The sequence below is a fragment of the Stigmatopora argus genome, chromosome 10 (assembly GCF_051989625.1).
Source record: "Stigmatopora argus isolate UIUO_Sarg chromosome 10, RoL_Sarg_1.0, whole genome shotgun sequence".
Classification (NCBI taxonomy): Eukaryota; Metazoa; Chordata; class Actinopteri; order Syngnathiformes; family Syngnathidae; genus Stigmatopora; species Stigmatopora argus.
This window is the reverse complement of record NC_135396.1, coordinates 9,865,089-9,884,518: the sequence shown is the minus strand read 5'-3', so window position 1 is coordinate 9,884,518 and position 19,430 is coordinate 9,865,089. Positions and strand designations below refer to the sequence as shown.

At 40.9% G+C, this 19,430-nt stretch overlaps 2 protein-coding genes across 6 annotated transcripts in view; both read right to left on the bottom strand.

The window, feature by feature from the left end:
• Positions 1 to 824: 824 nt before the first annotated feature.
• On the bottom strand, positions 825 to 12,294 carry clasrp (CLK4-associating serine/arginine rich protein). 2 transcript variants are annotated; one of them, XM_077611518.1, is made up of 21 exons: positions 12,170 to 12,294; positions 11,046 to 11,185; positions 10,663 to 10,760; positions 10,193 to 10,294; positions 10,037 to 10,116; positions 9,876 to 9,960; positions 9,670 to 9,806; positions 9,505 to 9,601; positions 8,565 to 8,643; positions 8,412 to 8,485; positions 8,209 to 8,250; positions 7,940 to 8,122; positions 6,738 to 7,001; positions 6,486 to 6,674; positions 5,531 to 5,570; positions 3,886 to 3,946; positions 3,747 to 3,805; positions 2,951 to 2,997; positions 2,772 to 2,866; positions 1,568 to 1,592; positions 825 to 1,320 (listed from the first exon to the last, which is right to left on the bottom strand). In XM_077611518.1, exons 2-21 carry the CDS (start codon positions 11,142 to 11,144, stop codon positions 1,230 to 1,232), a joined length of 1,947 nt encoding a protein of 648 aa, XP_077467644.1. In that variant the 5' UTR covers positions 11,145 to 11,185; positions 12,170 to 12,294; the 3' UTR covers positions 825 to 1,229. The 2 variants fall into 2 exon arrangements, 1 of the variants encoding a protein (XP_077467644.1); XR_013303578.1 differs by lacking the exons at positions 825 to 1,320; positions 1,568 to 1,592 and having other exon boundaries at positions 5,527 to 5,570.
• Positions 12,295 to 12,632: 338 nt separating this feature from the next.
• The window catches only part of LOC144083566 (uncharacterized), a 28,578-nt gene continuing 21,780 nt past the window's right edge, over positions 12,633 to 19,430 (bottom strand). For all 4 annotated transcript variants that reach the window (XM_077611533.1, XM_077611535.1, XM_077611534.1 and 1 more), the window contains 7 exons: positions 18,558 to 18,671; positions 16,444 to 16,557; positions 14,569 to 14,682; positions 14,448 to 14,494; positions 14,201 to 14,377; positions 13,766 to 13,916; positions 12,633 to 13,694 (listed from right to left, as the gene is read on the bottom strand). In XM_077611533.1, the coding sequence (XP_077467659.1) occupies positions 13,246 to 13,694; positions 13,766 to 13,916; positions 14,201 to 14,377; positions 14,448 to 14,494; positions 14,569 to 14,682; positions 16,444 to 16,557; positions 18,558 to 18,671 (1,166 nt within the window). In that variant the 3' untranslated portion in view covers positions 12,633 to 13,245. The remainder of the gene's footprint in view (positions 13,695 to 13,765; positions 13,917 to 14,200; positions 14,378 to 14,447; positions 14,495 to 14,568; positions 14,683 to 16,443; positions 16,558 to 18,557; positions 18,672 to 19,430) is intronic.

The window sequence follows — 19,430 nt, the reverse complement described above, 5'->3', positions numbered from 1 at the left end:
TTAAAATTAGCTAATTTTTTTTCCAACTCGGTCAATATTTAGGAAGGAATTCATGTAATTAATGAGTTAGTGTGTTCTTACACTGCAAAGGGAAGTAGTAGTTACCTAAAAATCCCAAATGTGACAAAACCAAGGACCTTTGCAATGTATTCCTGATGTAATGTAATACTTTTATACTATCTTTATGCATTTAGGGGTTACGCAACATGACACATTTTGCAGCTATACTACGGAATTTGTACACTATAACAACACAGCACACAAATGTTAACTTACACTAAAATACTATTGTCAAAAAGTATTTTGGGTAAACTTTAATGTTAGTGATCTGAAAATTAGTTATGGCAGCGCAAAGTAGGCTACAAACCAAATGATGTAAGTATTTCCCTCTCCTCAAAGGTTCATGCAGAAGCAGCATCTCTTTTGAGTCATCACCTGTTGGGAAATAATTTGATGTTTTAAAGTATTTTAGAATTTAGTGCAAATTGATGTACCTTGATTATTATACAAGGAATTGATACTTTTAGACAGGATTTAACAAAGAGGAACTACATTTGAGTTCCACAGGTGTCTTGACAAGGCAGACTTTCACTTCTGCTTTTCACAACATTCTCAAAAATAATAAAACGAAAAATGCCCTTCAAACTTATATGCTTTCTTTTTTTTAAAATTCCAATGGAGTGTGAAGAAGGGATGGCTATCTTAAGTCATTCATTGCCATCAACAGGCCAGTCAATTTTGTTGAACTTGGAAGGATGACAACTAAAAAGATACTGCTTACCCGTGGATCTTTTCAATGTGGCACAAAGAGACAAATACCAAGATTTTGCTCGGTGATCACCTTTATTTGGAGATGCCACAAAGGGGATCATGTTGTTTATAAAAAGAGCAAGTTTGGCTTTCAATCTAATTTGGTGTGGGAGTTTGGAAAACGCTCTGAAACTTTGATGCCAATGGCGCTTGCTCGCTTTGAGTTTGGGTCCTATGAGAGATAAAAAGCATGCAAATGTTAGAAGAAGAAAAAAAAAAAAGAACTGATTTAATAACCCGCAACTTCTTTTCAAGCCAATAGAAGGCACAGAAAGGAATTAGCAACGGACATACGGCTAGGGCAGGAACATGTTGCATACTGTACATTCATGTTTGAGGCGTTGGCATGTCAACCACAGCCACTCTGGCCTACGTTTTTACTTTTTTTTGCCCAAAATAAAATCCTTGGATATTTCAACTCAGTATCTGCTGTGCGGACTCTTGGAACGGGAACGGGAACGGGAGCGGGAACGGGAATTAGACCGTGATCGGGATCTGGATCGGTATTTCCTAGGAACACAAAGGGGAAAAATAAACATGGAGTTAGCATCTAAACCTCTTTGATACTCAAGTGTGTGTGGCCTAGCCGAATGATGTGAAACTGGACTGGGGTTATGTCCGTGAAATGATGTCAAATGTTCCGTTTTTTAATAAAGTGATGAAAATTAAAAATCCAAATAGTGGAAGGAGTGTTTTGAGAAAGCATAAATAAAAGCGGCTGGACGTGACTTGAAGAGGAAGAGTAGCCGTCGCATACCTTCGAGATGAGCTGGAATCTCGGCCTGAGGGACAAAAGCACACAAAGGCATCATTAGAACACGAGCAAACGATAGAGTAACCTCCTAAGGCCCATAAAGTTGTCAAAAACCACAGCACACCCTGGTCTTGGAATACTAAGAAAAAAATGTGACTTCAAGTTACATAAAGTAAATGGCTTTTGAGACACACTTGTCCGGGACAGGTTGGGATCTGGCGTTTGCCCGCTTGGGTCATATACCGAGTCACTACAGCAATGGGAGACTCATCCTCCCCTTTGTCTACTTTGGTAAGTGTAGGTTAGCATCGTGTTAGTATTATTTGAACGTATTACTTTACTCGTGAGCATAATATCCATAGGGCAAAAAACAAAGCATAAATGTGGAGGAGGGTAAAGGGTAGTAGTATTTTTGCTAATATGCTCAACAATATTCACACCTGGACATGCTTGCTTCTATATCTTTAGCAGATCATAAAATAAAGATATTAAAACCATACTCTAACCCAGGGGCGGAAATTAGGGGGGTGCTGGCAGTGCCTTGACCTTGAAATGCAAGTTATAATCATAATGATAAAGAAAAACCTGTTGTTGCTCGATGCAATTTTCTCCTCAGTACATATTTTAATATATGCACTTTGGTTTTTAGACTTGCATTCAAGTTCAAACTACGAAAGAAAGGGAGACCAATAGTCTGAAAAGTCCAGTGTATATACAACAATGGCACGCTGCAGAGGGTTGTTGGCAAAGAATTGGAAATTAAAATCATTTTAATTGTCTTACCAAGGAATATAACGGTTAAATAAAATGTGTCCGATTTGACTGCAGAAGTACAAAAGTGAAATTGGTATTTTTTAAATGCCACAGACGAGTCTGTGCTAACCCTTCCCCCGATGATTAAAATGAGGGCAAACTCGGTCATTTTTAAATATTTAATGATAAACACATCGCTAATGTCGCATAATTACTATACCATCTCTCTTTGTTTCTACCAGTGGTTCTCAAAGTGCGATGACTTATGGTGATCTAAGGATATGAAAAAGCTTGCAGATTTTTCGTAATTGAGATCCCCCCCAAAAAATTGAATTGTTCCTCTCCTCCCACGCAGTATAAAAGCAGCCTCAGTCTGCCCTTTACATATCTATGGTCCGAGCCTGAAAACGGTAACTGTTTGCTTCGGCAAGGCTGCTGACCCTCACAATCTTACCATATTTGGAGGGAGAAGGCGAGTTGGAGTTGCTGCTCTGGCGTCCGTACTGTCGCTCCCATTCATCCCGCTCTTTTTCGCGCCGCTCACGTTCCCTAAACACGGAAGCCTTGAGGTCAGAGTCTTGCAACACACTCAAATACCAAAAAGTCCACCTGCGTACACACGGGTTGCCTTACTTCATGCGTATCTTGCGTGCCATGGCTCGTAGTTCTCCCTCTCTCTCCTGGAGAATAAGAGCAGAGGAAATAAGAGGCACGGACAGTTTGTGTTGACTGTCGAAAATGACAACACACAATAAAAGCATTCAATTCAATTTATTACAAATTGAAGACAACAAGGAAAGCTTCGAAGAATGTCGGTCTTTGCTCTATCCTTTGCTCATGTTCTAGGTTAATTACAGAAAAAGAATAAGAAGGCAGACCTTGGCTCCTATCACTTATATTGTGCTATCACTGTTCAGCGAGACAAAGCAAGATGTCTGTGGTTGGGGCCAAACGATAAAATGTTTGCTTATGGCCTTGCCTTGTGAAAGGTAGACAGACAGCCATCAGGTTGTATTCACACTGCAGTTTTTCATTAAAGTTGTGTTTTTTATTGTTCTGGAGAGAATAGTTTTGTCAAGCCAATATAAAATCCATTCAAAAAAAAAACCATGCGGTAGAATTGGTAAATAGGCAGCCAGTGGATTCAATTAGCCGATCGATTGACGCAGGCTGAAAAATATAATTGAAGGCGACTGCCAGTAAATGACTTCAACACGCTTTTTAAAAGCTTTCAAGACAAAGTGAATTTAAAAAACTATTTCTACCCTAAAACTACTTAAAACCAACTATGACAAGCTAGATTCACACTCATGACACGATTACAAAGAGCCACATTCACAGAGGCAAACGAAAGTTTCCAAGACATGAAAATCCCACATTTTAGAACCTAGAAACAAATGAACACAAAAGCAGAAGCCAACAAACTCGCCTGTCGTTTGTGTTCCTGCTGCTGGATCTTCACCTGGGCCGCCTTCTTATCCGCCTTGGCTGCAGCAAAGACAAGCCGTGAGCAAACACCCCCCAGAAAATGGCAGCACACTCATTTTGTCGACATTACGTGCACTCACACTGCTTGTTCAGGGCCTTCTGCATACGAAGTTTCAGCTTCTCTTGTGGCGTCAGCTTGGACTGCGGACGACACCGTCGCATTAGCACCTTGAACACGAGCGTGTTTCGGCACAATTTAGAATGCACAATTCGGATGACACAAAGTGGACAACATGTGAATAAAGTACTTTTTGCTCTCCCGCGGAGCCCTTGGCACAAGTGTCCAGTAAATTATGACGAGGCGAAAAGAACGCAAGGGTGGGGAGATTAATGTGGCAGGACAGCCGAGGGAGCAGCGAGGGCCGCAACGTGAAACAAGAGCAAGTTCAGGTCCGGCGAGTTCACAAAAGAGCCAGTGGCGCTTTGCCGCCGACACACCCAGCAGTGGGCTGTTCAAACCTGGCCAGGCAAGAAAAACGGCAGGTCATAACACCGCAGGCGAGTGCAACGCATGAGGGCGAACGCCACTCTCGACTGAGAAAGGCCTGCCGTGTATGCAGGGCTACAAGTTTTCTTTGCCAGGAAAAGGAGAGGAAGAGGAAGGCCGCAAAAATAATAATAATAAAAATGAATCAATAAAACCTACACAATGATTGACAGGGAACAGCTATCAGACTCCATGATCTCAGAGTTTAAAACTGTAGGACATTGCAATACATTCGTTTGTTTGAACAAGCCCGGACGTTTGTTCGCACCCAGCAAAGTCATTAACTCTTCATAGGGCAAGTCACTATTTTTAGTAATTTAAAAAAAGAAAAGAAAAAAAAAAGTCATGGCATCCACATATATGGACATCATTTTGGGTCATGTCTTAGGGACGCCAAGTCTTATGTATTATTATCATATTTTCCAGGATATGAATCGCACTTTGTTCATAGTTTGGCTAGGCCTGCGACTTATACGTCCCTATTTTTTTCACTTGGATCGCCAACAACATATGTTGCGTTTTTAGGCTATAGTTATCCTAAAGACTTTTTGTATTATATACTTTAGCAAGAAATAAAATGATACTTAATATTGATGATGATAAAGAAATTGTTAGTAAAAACGGAATTAATACCGTTCGAATGAAGGAAAACAGAAAGTCTGATTATTGCCCACATTAACATTACTTTTTTTTCCCCAGACAATCTAAATGTAATTTTGTAATTACTGCATTTTTTTTTTACATTTTCTATGAATAAAAATCATGAATATAAAAGTTACGGCATGGGTAAACTGATCCTGCTGCCGATAATCAAGTTTACGTTTCATTAATGGCAGCCACCATGTCTAATTCTCGCTGCCAGGCCTACCAGTCACAGTGGATTGGACATTTAGCTCTGTCAATGGGAGCCAAAAGACGAAAGCAGTGCCCTATAAAGGGTTAACTATATTGACGCTCCAAACTAAATATGGACAAGAACATGCAGTTATGGCAACAAATCCAATTTTCGCACTCTTTCCCTGACTCTTCCACTCAGGTAAGTTAAATTATTTGACAATGAGGTATATTAAAACACTTTTTTTTTTAAATTAAACAAGAGAATGATTATTTTCAGGGAGGGAAAGGGGCTTCTACGTCAACGCGTGATGCCACCACGGCGGCCACGCCATCCTGTCAGGGATGAGGGAGGCGTAGTAGGCTTTAGCAAGAAACCTCAGCAACATCAAATTCTTACTGACTTTGGCGGCTCCCGTCTTTTTACCACCCGCTGTTTCAGGCCTGCAAAGACGACAAAGAAGCGGAAAACTTTTTCACTGGTGGTCCTTAAGTTTTAGGATAGTGGCTATTCAAGTTAAAGCCACTTAATATTTTCTAAATGATATCCCGATCTACCAGTCATATCATATCTGCGAAATGATGCTGCATTTTTACCCAAAACATGATTAAGTTAGTTGGTTATTTTTGTCCATTTAAGTCACCATTCTGATTAACTGTAGTATACTTGACTTTTCTTGTTTGTTTCCTGATTTTTGCTTAACAATAAAAACGCCCCGGCGACTGTGTTTCTTATATGCCACAGTGCTCACGACGCCATTGCTAACTACCGTATTTTCTTGCATATTGACCGCCTCCAAGTATAAGCTGCACCCATAAAATTGCCTTAATTGTTGAATTTGATGATTTCTCAAATAAAACCCCCCGATTCACAATTTTCACCTCCATATTCATGGTTTTAATAGGGAGTACCAATGTGTTACTTTGAAGGGAAAATCACCACGCGTGGTATTTTTGAGATACTGTATGAATCGAAAGGATCGTCTGCTGGATTGCAATTTCCGAAAGAGTGTTGCCTGCACATGGACGATTTCAAAAAGGATGTCATGTGAGCAGTACAACCAGGAAGAGTGCGCGTAGCGGTCTAATTTTCACCAAACTTCTGGTGTTTATCTTTTTTCAATTTTGAAATAAATGACCGTATTGGCCGCATTGTCTTGAGTGATGGCGTTTCGTCTTTGTCACCTTAGAGTTTCGTGCATGTCCAGTCTAATTTTTGCACATATAAGCCGTACCCTCGATTCAGTCATCATTTTTTGAGCGACAAATATATGCGAGAAAATATGGTAACTGCAAGTTATATTAAACTAGCTATACATTGGACGCATGCATAGCACTCATCTGCCTCGGAGGTCTTACTTTCTTAGTTTGTCGGTAATGACGTTCGTAGAAGCGGGGGGCCCTCGCTGGTCAGGGGAGAGGTTGTGGTTGAGGCGGCCGGGGGGTGAAGGCGAGAGACTGCCACTGCCACTCTCGCCTCGCTTGTGATCACCGCTGTCCCGGACGCTTCGTCGCGAGGAACCCCCGTGCCGTGAACTGGAGCGGGATCTAGAAACCAAGAAGGGGTCAGCCCATAAGTTCAAGATGATTTTTCACCAAGGACGTCCTCACCTGGACCGTCTCCTTAAAGAGTCTCGTCTCCTCTCCCTCGTTCGCTCTCTCTGTCGCGATCTGGACCGCGTGCGTTCTCGCCTTCGCCGGGAGCCTCCTCGGTCTCGCGAGTACGACCGTGAATATCGCCTTAACCGAGAGCGGGTTCGAGAACGCCGGTCGTCCCTTCCTCTGCGGCCTCGGCGGCGCGAATGAGATGAGGACGAGGATGACCGCGAGGAAGAGGAGTAGGATGGTGACCGGCTGGATGAGGACCTTCGTCTCCTGAACAAAGAAAAACAACATTTTAGCCTAAAGAGAGACTCAGAATTGAGCCCAAATGTTTCCTACAAATGAGAAATACACTTGATGATACTACAACACTGATTAAATCGATAAAATCCCAATCATTCAAGCCAAGTCCACACATGCAAACGTTGCAGAAACATAAAACGATATGCATATCCATCGTGCATTTGTACTAAAAATATGATTACTCATACTACAAAAACATGTATTTCATTGTTCTCAGTAATGGTTACTTGTAATTACAAGAATTTGCACTTAACAATGGTTCCTTTCAATTACAAAAATGTGTACTTAATTGTATTAAACAACCTAAATTAAAAGCAAGTGTACTTGCATGTATTTGAACCAGACGTACACAAAAAAAGTCTATACAAGTATACAAAAAAAGTACTGGTTACAGGTAATGTTATTTTAGTTTTACAATAAAACAAGATTGATTGGAGGTGGATGCCGATTATGAAAAAAAATCTGAATCTGCAAAAATTCGGATCGCCAGGTCAGTGTTTTCATATATGTTGTATATTTGTATATATGTAATATATATGTAGGGTCCCCATTTAATTAGGCATGACAATGAAAAAAACATCATTTGTCAGTGCCAATAATGCAAGTGTGTTTAAAAAAAAATACATCAATTAAGGTAACTGGAAGATTTCGTTGGCTGCTTATTTTCTAGGCCTTTGATTGAAAATTTATTTTTATGTGGACAGGTAAGAAATAAATTTTTATGTAGGGTGCACACTTGGCTTGAATAACTTCATGCGCAGCAATGTCTTTGAAGATTAATAAACCTCACCTCAATAGATTTAAATAAAATAAAAAATAAAAAGGCACTGAATGAGGACTCAGCCTTTACCAGCGATCATGTCAACAGACTAACCAATGAAAAGCCAGGAGGAGGGAAAGTTACCGACCGGGAGCCCCTGCTATGACCTGCGGGGTGCTGCACATTGGAGCCGTGGCCACTGTTGGGGGCAACGGCCGGTGCTGCAGCCGCTTCGTCATCGCTGCCACCGAAGCTGGTGATGAAGGTGATTTTCTCGGGACCGGGGGTACGAGAACGCGAGCGGGAATCAGAGCTAGATTCCGACTCTGGGCTGAAAGAGACAAAGAAAATCGCTTGAGGAAAAACTCAGGAGCCCATGGATGGAAAGGCTTGAGAACAATTAGAGAGTGAACTTACCGTTTGTATGGATCGTACGTTGGACTGTCTCTCCTGGCGTAGCTGATGGATAACAACAACAACAAATATTGTATTTGCTTACTTTTGACTAAAAACACCACCAGCATTCAGAATCATTTAATTGCACAAGTGTTCCATTAGCTCAAAACATGGCCACGTGCTGTCACCATTTGGTATATTCAAAACAATCCATCAGGATTTACCTGGGCGGGCTGATTTGTCTTCCTTTTAACCTTTTTTCTCTGAACTCTCTCCTCTGTCGGCGAGAACGACGGCCCTGAAATCACCAAACGCGTCACGTATAGAGCACAACACACCCACACGCAAATATTTTCCTAAAAGAGATACATCCTTACAGAGTACATGGCTTTCTCCGCCTCCAGTGCCTTGGCATGCTTGATGGCCTCTACCTCCTCTTTGTCCTTCCTCAACATCCTGACGGGCATAATTACAACACACACTTAAGTCAGGCCAAGTGCTTTTTTTAATGACATTTTAACTGCCGTTCAAAAATAAACACGCAATGACAAACCCCAGCGAATGCCTCAAGCAATGACAGGACTATAAAATTCCCTCATTAGCATTAGCATGGTGTAAAAATGACGTCAAATATTCTCATCGGTGGGGTTAGAGTGAACTAACGTGTCTCATTGCCATTGGCAGCAATAGACGTCCAAGCCATTATGACTGGGAGGACTATCAGCTGTCGATGGCATCCAATAAGTTAATTTTTTTATCAATTTAAAATTGCACAATATTGACATTTTGACTGGAATGTCACAAACCCCTTTTAGGTCGTCTCCATAGTAATTGCCAAGTTACTAAAAACGGCAAAGGGAGGCGCGCGCTGCTTAGACAATACACGTAGCGCCATCTGGTGTCGGGAAGCGGAACTATAAAACCTTTGTTTTAATACAGGGGTATCAAACTAGGGCTATTATTTTAATTTAATATTAGTGTTTCAAGTGAAAAAGTCACCTAAATCCACTAATTATTAAAATATTCTAATATATTCACATTTCCAATTATTTTTACAATATTATTTTTTGAGCAGTTCATTTGTGCATTATGCCCAAAAAATAAAATCTTCAAGATTAGTAGTACTTTAAAAAAGATTTTTTTTTTAAATCAGTATGTCAAAAATAAAACACGACGGTTGTCTTATGAATTATTTCCAATGAAAAAGTGGCTGTGTTCACCACCCCCTAACCGAATTTGTTTGCCATAGGTTAGTGTTGTGGGAGATGGATCACAACCGTGGTTTTGCAACCATAAAATAAAATGTCGAAAAGGTACCTGACAAAATCTCCTTCGGCCATTCCGTAGGAAGTAGCGGATTTATTAAGATCTTTTTCTTGCTCTGGATTCAGCTCGTCGATGTCGACCTCCACATCTGCCGTGCAAAAAAAACGTGCCCTGGGTCACCCCTTTTTACGCCTGATTAAATCTCTTTCGTCTCACCAATATCTGGGATGACCTCATCCTCTTCAGATTCGCTGTTCTCCGAATTGTCTTCGTCTTTGTCTGAAGCGGGATCGGGTTCGGCCACAGAGCTGTCCTCGTACGTGTAACCGATAGCCACCTTTTTCTCAGCCAGCCTAATCCAAACAATTGGCAGAGTTAGTGAGAATGTTTACTTTCACGCAAGCACTCAGAATTGGACGTACTTTTTCTTCTCTTCTTCATTTGGTCTCTGTAGGCCTCCGTAGAGCTCATCCACATAGATTTGGTATAAACACTGCTCCTCGGAGACTACGGGAGGACATCAGTAACTTTTCACGTTCTCATGTTGGCTAATGTGCTCAATGTTGGAGAGGACAATACTAACTGTTGGCATAGTCATTCTGCACGAGCCCTCTGTAACGCTCGTAATTGCATTTTCTTTCCTCCATCTCCTGCTCGTTTGATCTGCAAGCAAGGATCGAAGGTAAATGGAACGAATAAATGAAGTACAGCTTGATGTAAAATTAAACAGGAAACTTACGGTGTAGTGATCAAAGGAGGCGTGTACGAGGGGACGTAATCGAGATGAGCCCGTACGTCAAACCTGTCAATCATGTTGCTGGCGTCTCCCTGCCAGGGCATCCTTGAAGAAAAAAAGGATCATGTATCTGTGCCATTAACTCAGATGGTTAGAAGTAATTAAAAATTGATTGGACGTCTATCGCCATCAATGGCAGCCAATGAGTGATTTATTAAATAAATAATAGTTTAAAATATATATGTTCCCTTAATTTCAGGGCTGAAAGTGGTAATATACCAAAGTATCTTTGAGGCCAATATAAAAACAGCTCATTTTTCAGAGCAACTCTGATTTGTCTAGATTCTAGACCCTAGAAAGCTCAATGGCCGCCAATGAGTTCATTATGTAATTTTATTGATGTTTTAGATGTTTAGCAAGAAATCTAGAAGGCTCTTTCGATGGCTAGTGTAGTGTATGCTTTTGTCCCTCACATGTTGATGGGAGACTCGGCAGCCAGGGCCACAGCAGGATCAAGGTTGATCTTGTAGGCTCGTCCATGAACCTGAAGGAACTGGGCCGGATCTTTTTTCTTTAAAAAAAAAAAAAAAAGAACGGTTTAAGTCTTGTTAATTTTGCTAAGCCTCTGCGACGTTGCCCAACGTGGCTCAAACTTTGACTAGCACTTGTTATGTAACATGTCAAGCCAGGTCAACGCAACGCGGTAGCGACGGAACAACTCAAGTGGATCCAAAGTGATGCCACGTCGAGGCAGAACGATTATCATCACACACGCGAGCAACATCGTCGCTTGGGATCAGGATGGAAAAATTTCCCAACGCGTTTATAGATGGGGAAATTTTGCAAGTCTACTTACGATCTTCTCGTAGTACTCTCGGCGGCGCTCGCCACGTCGCTTGTAGTCGACCATCATGCCACGGAGCTTGCGCTCGTGCTTGCGGGCCTCCTGCCACATGACGGCGCCGCTGGGGGTGGGGGCGCGGCGGGGCACGGTTGCTGTGGTGGGCATAAAGAAATCAGTTTATTTTAGTGTCGAAGCCACCACATGTTTTAAACACAGAGTATTTTATTGATTAAAATGAATTTAAAAAAAAAAAAATCACAATTCATTCACTAGTATTTGAACACAATACTAATACAAAAATGTGCATTTCCGAATCATGGGGGTTTTAATTAGAATATTCGGAATAATGGAAATATCGGATCCAAAATCTATCGGCAGATCTTCAAAATCTGGTCAGATATTATCGGGACATTATGTTAATTAACTCATTCACTACCAAAGACAATGTTGTTTATGATGTACGACTGCTCATAACTAAAAAAACGAGAGTCCCCAGAAACATGTTTTTAATGAAATCTGTTCTTTCTTTTTGTAAGATCTGTGTTCATGAAGTTATACAACACTAAGGACTTAACAAAAATGATTTGATTACAGTCTTTCATATTCTGTGGCAATTGAGAGAAGGGGTCTCTTATGAAAAATGGATAGGAATTTAACACGTCATTTTATTATGATCCAAGATTGACTGTTTTTTGTGTGAAGCAGTCGATATTAAATGTTTGTCTCAGTCATCGTAGGAGCACGCAGTCGCGCGCACTTTAAACTTGTTAGGTGGAGAAAAAATATAAATCTTAACTAAGCTAAAACCATGACAGATGTAGAGGCAGTTGATGGATTGGCTGAATATTGGTTACAGAATCACTACGCTCTTAAACCTATGTGTTTTAAAGCCGAAATTGGATAGGAAGAGAAGCAAATATGGTTGAGAAATAATCCAGAAATTGCTCGGGAGCGACTTTGACGGATAAAGCGTGTTTGTAGTAGGGGCCTCTAGACCATTGCCTGGTGAGCTATTTTAGCTTAGCTTAGCTTAGCATGGGCTACCAGCACCGCGGTTCATTAGGAACTGACAAATGCACACACGAGGAATGCTAGATAAAGCACATCATATGAATATTTAGGTGGATACCACTTACCTGTTTTGAGGGTAACAACTAGAGAACTGGGTTATACGGTGAGCTCTAAAGGAGCCACCGAACACGCCTTCTTCCGCGCTTATCTTTCTTCTTTGTGGTATGTCAAGGTAGATGGAAAATGCCGCCTCCTGCTGGGATGGAAGGTTATCAAATCATCCATGTTTTTATTTGATTTTTTTTTCCAAGTAAGCGAATGGAAAAGAAAATCTAAAATTGACATATTTGATACTTTCTCAAAATTTAATGATTTATTATTTAACCGAAGCCCCAAGGGAGAGTTAAATGATCTTCAAACTGATGTTTGGAAGACTTCCTAGCCTGGCCAAAGTTCATGCTTGTCACATACACTAAATTGTTTGCTTAGTTTGACTATTAACTGTCTCATTTGCATCCAATATAAAAACCCTCCCATTTGTACGTTGACAAATCCAATAATCCAATAAATTTAACTTCAATAAATGCAAACTGTTAAATGCACTTTTATTACAGAATGCCAGTCAAACAACAACAGAGATACTCTCAGACTGAACCACGGTACAAAAAATGGAGGCATCAGTATGTACAGGATATTTATGTACAAAAATTATTTTACATTTTAAATGGAAAAAAGTAGCATCACAGAGACGACACAGGCAACAGTGTATACGTTCAAAAATGTCATGAGGCATTAAAGCACAACTCTGAGGTTTGTGGCTTAATATAGTTCCAATACAGTCTTAAACGCTCTAATTTCAGCCCAGGTCCAGTTAAAAGAGTTGAAATGTGAATGTCCTCCTTTGTAAATAGAATATGTGTGCACAGGCTGCTTTAAATAAACTCACATTCATCCAGTTGGACATTAAATAATCATCCATTCATATGATAATTGATCGCCCGCTCAGTTTTAATCCAGAAGTACAAACACTTTGTAGCGCTTTCCACATTGGCCACCATCTCCGAGTTCAAGTGAATTGGACATCAATGGGAGTGAATCAGTTAAGATGAAACGTCTCACGATTTGAAAAATTTCAACGAAGGAACGTGGACCCTGTGAGCAATAGAGTGCAAAGTATGCCAAATAAAATATGCGTCAAGGGTCACACTTGTAGTTCCTGGTTGTCCGTGCAGTGGAAGCGATTTAGCTTCTCCCTCTCCCGGTTGGAAATGTCCACTTTTGGGGTCCGGGCTGCTTTCAACCCAGGGGAGGATGAGTGAGAGGGGGCCGGAGAAGGCGGGAAAGTCAGCTCGATTTCCTCGTAGCAGTGAGGTGTGGAGGCGGCGGCGCCGGATGGTGACGGAAGCTGCGGGGCGGCAGGAGGCGGAATCGGCGGGGGCAGCAGGCTGTCCAGGTTTCGGATGAGGTTGACGTACTCCCGCTGGTTGTTGATGGCTTCCTCCTGAGGAACGGACTGCTGCTTTTTACGCTTGAGCTGGAGGCGGGTGAGGACGAAGGCACACGCGGCACAACCGCACAGCAATACCAACACCAGGATGCCCACCAGGATCAGGTAGAAGCTGATGCCACCTTTGGAGTACAACATGGATCCTGGAAAGAGGGTAGGGACAATATAGTGAGTTGATCTTGGGGCAACGCCAGTGGTCCAGCATCGCTTCTACCTGGACAATGTGCGCCAAAACAGGGATTCTTGAGGCTCAGGCACTCGTTACCGTAATATCCGTCAGGACAGGTGCACATGTACCTGCCATCGACACTGTGGCACGGTAACCCCTGCAAGCAGGGGTTAGGATTGCATGGATCCAACACAACCTGCAAGGAAAGTATGATGCGCAGTGTTATGTGAGTTTTAAGGCCATTTTTCAGATATGGCGAGGAGTTTGTTGCGTGAGCTGAGTCCTATGTATGTTAACTGTTAGCTGAACTGCCAAAAGGGCAAGAGAAAAACTTTTTGTTGAGTTATGGCAACAGAATCTTGGCTGAATTTAAGCTTCTTGTGCAAGCCTTAACAATGATATTTTCATCATTTGTTGCAGAACAGTAACTAGTGGGTGTCGGGTTGCAGTTTGGACACCCCTATGTTCAATTCTACCAACCTCACAGAACACTCCAGAATACCCCAAAGGGCATTCGCAGGCAGCGATGTGGTCATCGTTCTCCACGCACTGCCCTCCGTGCAGACAGGGGGCGCTCTCACAGGCACTGTGGTGAATTTGGCAGTGTTTCCCGGAGAAGCCAGGCGGGCACGAACATTCAGACCTTAACATCTGCTCCTGTATGAGGTAGTTTAGTGTTCAGTTTGCGGACATTTATGCAATCGTTTCGAGATGTGCAGTGATTTACCTCACAACGTCCACCATTCAGGCATAAACTCTGACAGCTACTGTTCCCTAATAAATGTTTTAAAAGTCCAATAAATGCACAAAATATATAACTGAATAAATGAATGATTTGTAATACTCACTGATATCACACTTTGGTCCCGCCCATCCAGGAAGACAGTCACACAGGTATCCACCAATCAGGTTGCGGCAGGAGCGGGCGTGGACGCATATGTTCATTTCACACTCATCCGTGTCTAAAGGCAGAAGCAATCACAGCAGTTATCATCATCCTCTATTAATACAAATAAATCAATCAATTTATCTTTTTTCATAGGATTTCAGCAGTGGAAAAATAACACTTGACTCACTAATTCATTAACGGATTGCTGCTACTCCTCTGAATTCACTTGAATTGAACCTTACGCAATTAATAGTGATGGGAAAAAGCGTACATTTTACATAATAATTACAATTTGAGCCTCTTTTTTTCAAAACTAATTTTGGATGCGGAATACAGAATTTTCCATTTTCTTCTTTCTGTTCAAAACATAATAGTGTTGCATGGACATTGCATCCATGCATTCTTTCGTATCTCTATGAAAGCCAATGTTTAAAAACTTACAGAAATCAAGTACAAATGTTAAGTACAGTGTTTTTCATGTTTTCAAGAAAACATAGATCCTAAAAATCCCCAAGATTTGTGGCAAATAGATGGAACTAAGAGGGCTACACTCATGAGGAGAACAAGGCAAACAATGCGCTAAACTAGCATGTCACGACACAAAAAAACTATTTTATTCATTTATAGAAACACATTATACAGTAATAGACTACTTAGCTTTCTCAACGGCAAGCACCTTACCAGTTTTTCTCATATAAAAACGCCACCGGCCCCCATAGTAGGACCTAATATTGTTTATTACTTGTCTTTGAAAGCGGTGTGAGTGTATTATATCGTGTGGGTTGCTATGGCAGAGTTGTGTATCATTTTATCCAAGTTGAGTAGGAGGGTCCATCAAAGTGAAATATAGATTCTTTTTTGTTTTTTACGTTTCAATCCCCGGGCAGCTACGTGACCGCATAAAATGTGTGTGTGGACTGGCTCTACACAATATTCCCTGCCTGACAACAATCTAACATATGAAGCCCCAGAGGTGCATGCTTGTCAGTTCGAATAAATGCGGCGTACCGCGAGAACGCGGCCCCGAAGGGTCGATGATGTTTGCACTTTAATATGAACAGCTCGCCTCAAAGGAAACATTTGCCCTTGTTGAAATTCTGCTTTACGAGCTATGAGGAGTACATACAGGGCTATAATTTCACTTGTAATTAGCGGCTAGATGTGAAGGAAAAATTCAATTTCAATCTAAATTAGCTAATTTGACAGGGCAAAAAAAAGAAAAGATATTTTATTGGTTTTACTTCAAAAGAGAGATAGCCCCGTTATAAATGACCTTTATGTAAAACACAATTGCTCAGGTATTTAAGTATGCGGAGCGCACATTTCTTCCGCTCTAGTAATAAAGAAAATAGTATTAAATATGAAAAATGATGTTTACAGGTGAGCGCTGTCATACCTACGCACATGAACACAGACTTTTTTTTAACAATGATAAACTTGAGCCCAAGAGCATGTGATGATGAGTTTAATGACATCCCGACGTAGGGCCGACAACTTGAGATACTTGTCTACGATTGTCTAAAATAATACCAGCAATGATAAAATGGTTGGAGTAACAATTCCTGTAAATAATGGCTTTTATTTACCTTTTTATTCACCATTGGTCATTAGAAAAATGAAATTCGGTGTATTTTCACATTAAAAAAAACTATTCGCACTGTAATGCCCATGATAAAGATGTTGTCTGTCTCTTTTAATCACTGGCTGCTCTTGACAGCTACTATACATGATGGATTTTGCCAATGAGTTAATAATATAGATTAGGGGGAAGGGGGAAACATCCCAGCAGAATGGAAGCTCTCTACACATGGCTCCTTAATGTTGACCCACTGACCTAGCTGGCAGGTTCTCCCGCTCCATCCAGGCGTGCAAAGGCATCGGAACCCTCCCGGAACCTCCTGACAGGTCGAGCCTTGCCCGCAGGGGCTCCGGTCGCACTGCTTCACCACTGCAAGGAGAAATTCCACATGAACTACTGACCTATATGTAATAGGAACATCTGCTACAAAGTCATACGGGTTTTGGAGCACTTAGAGAGGCTTCAAATCTTTTCTGCTACCATTGTTTCTGATCAAATATTGACAAACGTAACCATTTCCTGAGTGCACAATCCGAGCACTTTCTCATCCTCTGCAATCAGAGAGGGGGAGGAGGAGCAAAAGGGTTAAAAGGTTTGGTTCCACTTATCCCAAAAAAAAGGAAATTGTTGGATTACGGCAATATTTTCTAGTTTCAAAATAATTATTCTAAAAAAGCACATTGGCTTAAAAGCCTTCCATTACCATCCCATACCTGTCAACCTCTGCCGATAACTGCCCTTATAAATGATTATTGATTCCCCTTACAATCCCCCAAAAAACCTTACAAACACCGTACGGTGTTTGTAAGGTTTTTTGGGGGTTTGTAAGGGGAATCAATAATCATTTATAAGGGCAGTTATCGGCAGAGGTTGACAGGTATGCCATCCTGTAGATGTCAGTGATGGTAGAAAGTTAGAGTAGTATGAATAATTACACTATTGAACATTTTGGGGGAATAAAATATACATAAAAGTGTCTATTACCATTGCGGTCATGCCGGTTTCTTTCTTATTCAGCAAGTTTCAATATAGAATCCAAAAATAAATGAATATTTTTCCATCTAAATTAATGCAACCCAATCTTGTTTCCCATACAAATCTATCCAATTAAAGCTTGCTGTATACTTTGTATACTTTTTTCCATGGGACAGAAAAATACTCTAATAATAAACGAACCACAGCTCACAGCCCTAAAAGGCAATTCCAAACAAAAACAGGCGACTTTAATTCATATCGCTGGCGCATAACCACAGACAAGCTGCCGGACTGCCACGACAGCAACAAACAAAAGCAGAGTTAAACGATGGCTTTGTTCGTCTGCTTGTCTCGCACATCATACTAAAAACTAGGGAAAAAATGCATATTGTTGTTGTGTATCCAAATCCTAACAGCGTTCCACATCAAGGATGCGGAACGCAACTTGTTTACAGTCTCTTACTCTGACGTACAATAACCTGTGGAGACCAATCTGATATGCAGCGAAGTACACACTTGTATGACGCACATACACACATGTGACAGCTCGCTTGTTACTCCACCACAACATGCCTGACCTTTCTAAACCTTTCTTCTTGCGCAGATATGGAGTTGATGAGCTGTGAAGGGAAAGCGTTTGGACATATCTTGCTTGTAAAAATGACAGCACGGTGTCTATTTATACATTTATACAGACCTCTTGTGATTTGCACTTAGAGGTCATTATGCAAATGAAAGCAAAAGTAGTCTCATAGTGGACATAACACATTAAGGCTATTACACTGAAAGTACTTTAAAATAAAAGGCTCTCCACGAACCGCTATGATGACCAACATTATCAATTCATATGGATAAATGGGTAATATTACAAAAAAAAATCATGTAATATTACAAGAGGTAGGTACCAAACCTTAAACAACACTAAGTAAAATTTTCTTGTAAATTCATGTAAAAATGTCGCTATTATGAGGGAAAACAACTTTTCGGAAGTTTACAAAAATAGCTAAATCGTGAAAAAGGAAAGACAAAATAATATAGGAAATTCTGTATTAAAAATAAAAATACGAGAACCCCCAAAAATCTATGCAATGTAATTATTTTACATTCCTAAAAAAGATTTACAAACAATGAGAATAAAGTAAAAATAATCTCCCTAAAATTAGTGATTGAGTTAAAATGTTTGGACATAAAAGTGAGTAAACGTTCTAGAACCAACCCTTTTTGGCAGAAAATAAAAGAATACTTGAAGAGTGATTCATTTACGTACCACTAGAGGAAGCCCAAAAACCACACGACGACCGACGGACGTTGCGCTTGAACAAAAAAAATGGAATCGCGTCGACAGTCGCGCTTCACGGAGATAGTTTATGTGTGTGGGTGTGATTGCCATTCACCATCCGCGCAGGTCGGCCCGGTCCATCCTTTGGCACAGGAGCAGCTGAAACCCGTGGAGTCCTCCACGCAGGTGGCACCGTTCTCGCACGGCGACGACAGGCACGCGTGTTCGACTGCCGACAGGAAAAAGGAAGCAGATGAAGAATAAGCCCTTTATTACTCCCTCGTGGGGAAGTCGTATAGAAAGTGGCAGATTATACCTTGCATTGTTGTAATGTACTCGCAGGACACTTCATTAGATGATCTACTCGCAAATCAAAGAGGCGCCTACAATAAACACTGCCTTCACGAGTGCCTAAGTCAGCGGTCGCGACTTTTTATGAACACCGATATCTGACTCATTTAACGATCATTAGGTTTTCAGGAGCTTAAGTGTGGTGCCGACAGTTTAGGCTAACATAAGCGACCTGTCACAGCTGCTTGTTAAGTCATTCCTTTAATGTTGAACAGATGAGGAGACTTGCAGCGTCTATGTTTCATTTTGGCGCCTTTTGTTGGCAATGAGCCGCGTCTTAGCTGCCCTCCCTCCGAACTCGGTGCCGAGGTTGGCTCCTTGAAAAGTAGATCTTAGAACAGGGGTGTCAGACTCGCGGGCCGCTTTAACGTCAACTTGATTTCACGTGGGCCGGACCATTTTAGATATAATATTTAGATTTTTTTTTTTTATAAATGTATTAAAAGAACTGGATTAAAATCCCTGAATATTCAGTTTTTTTATAGATCTAAAACAATGTTTATTTTAGCTTTTTTAAATATATTTTTAGATTTTACAAAATGATTTTTGAACTAAAAACACAGAAAAAATCTATAAAAAAATTACAATTATTGATTTAAAAGGGTGAAAATCAGGAAATTTAATATACATCTATACT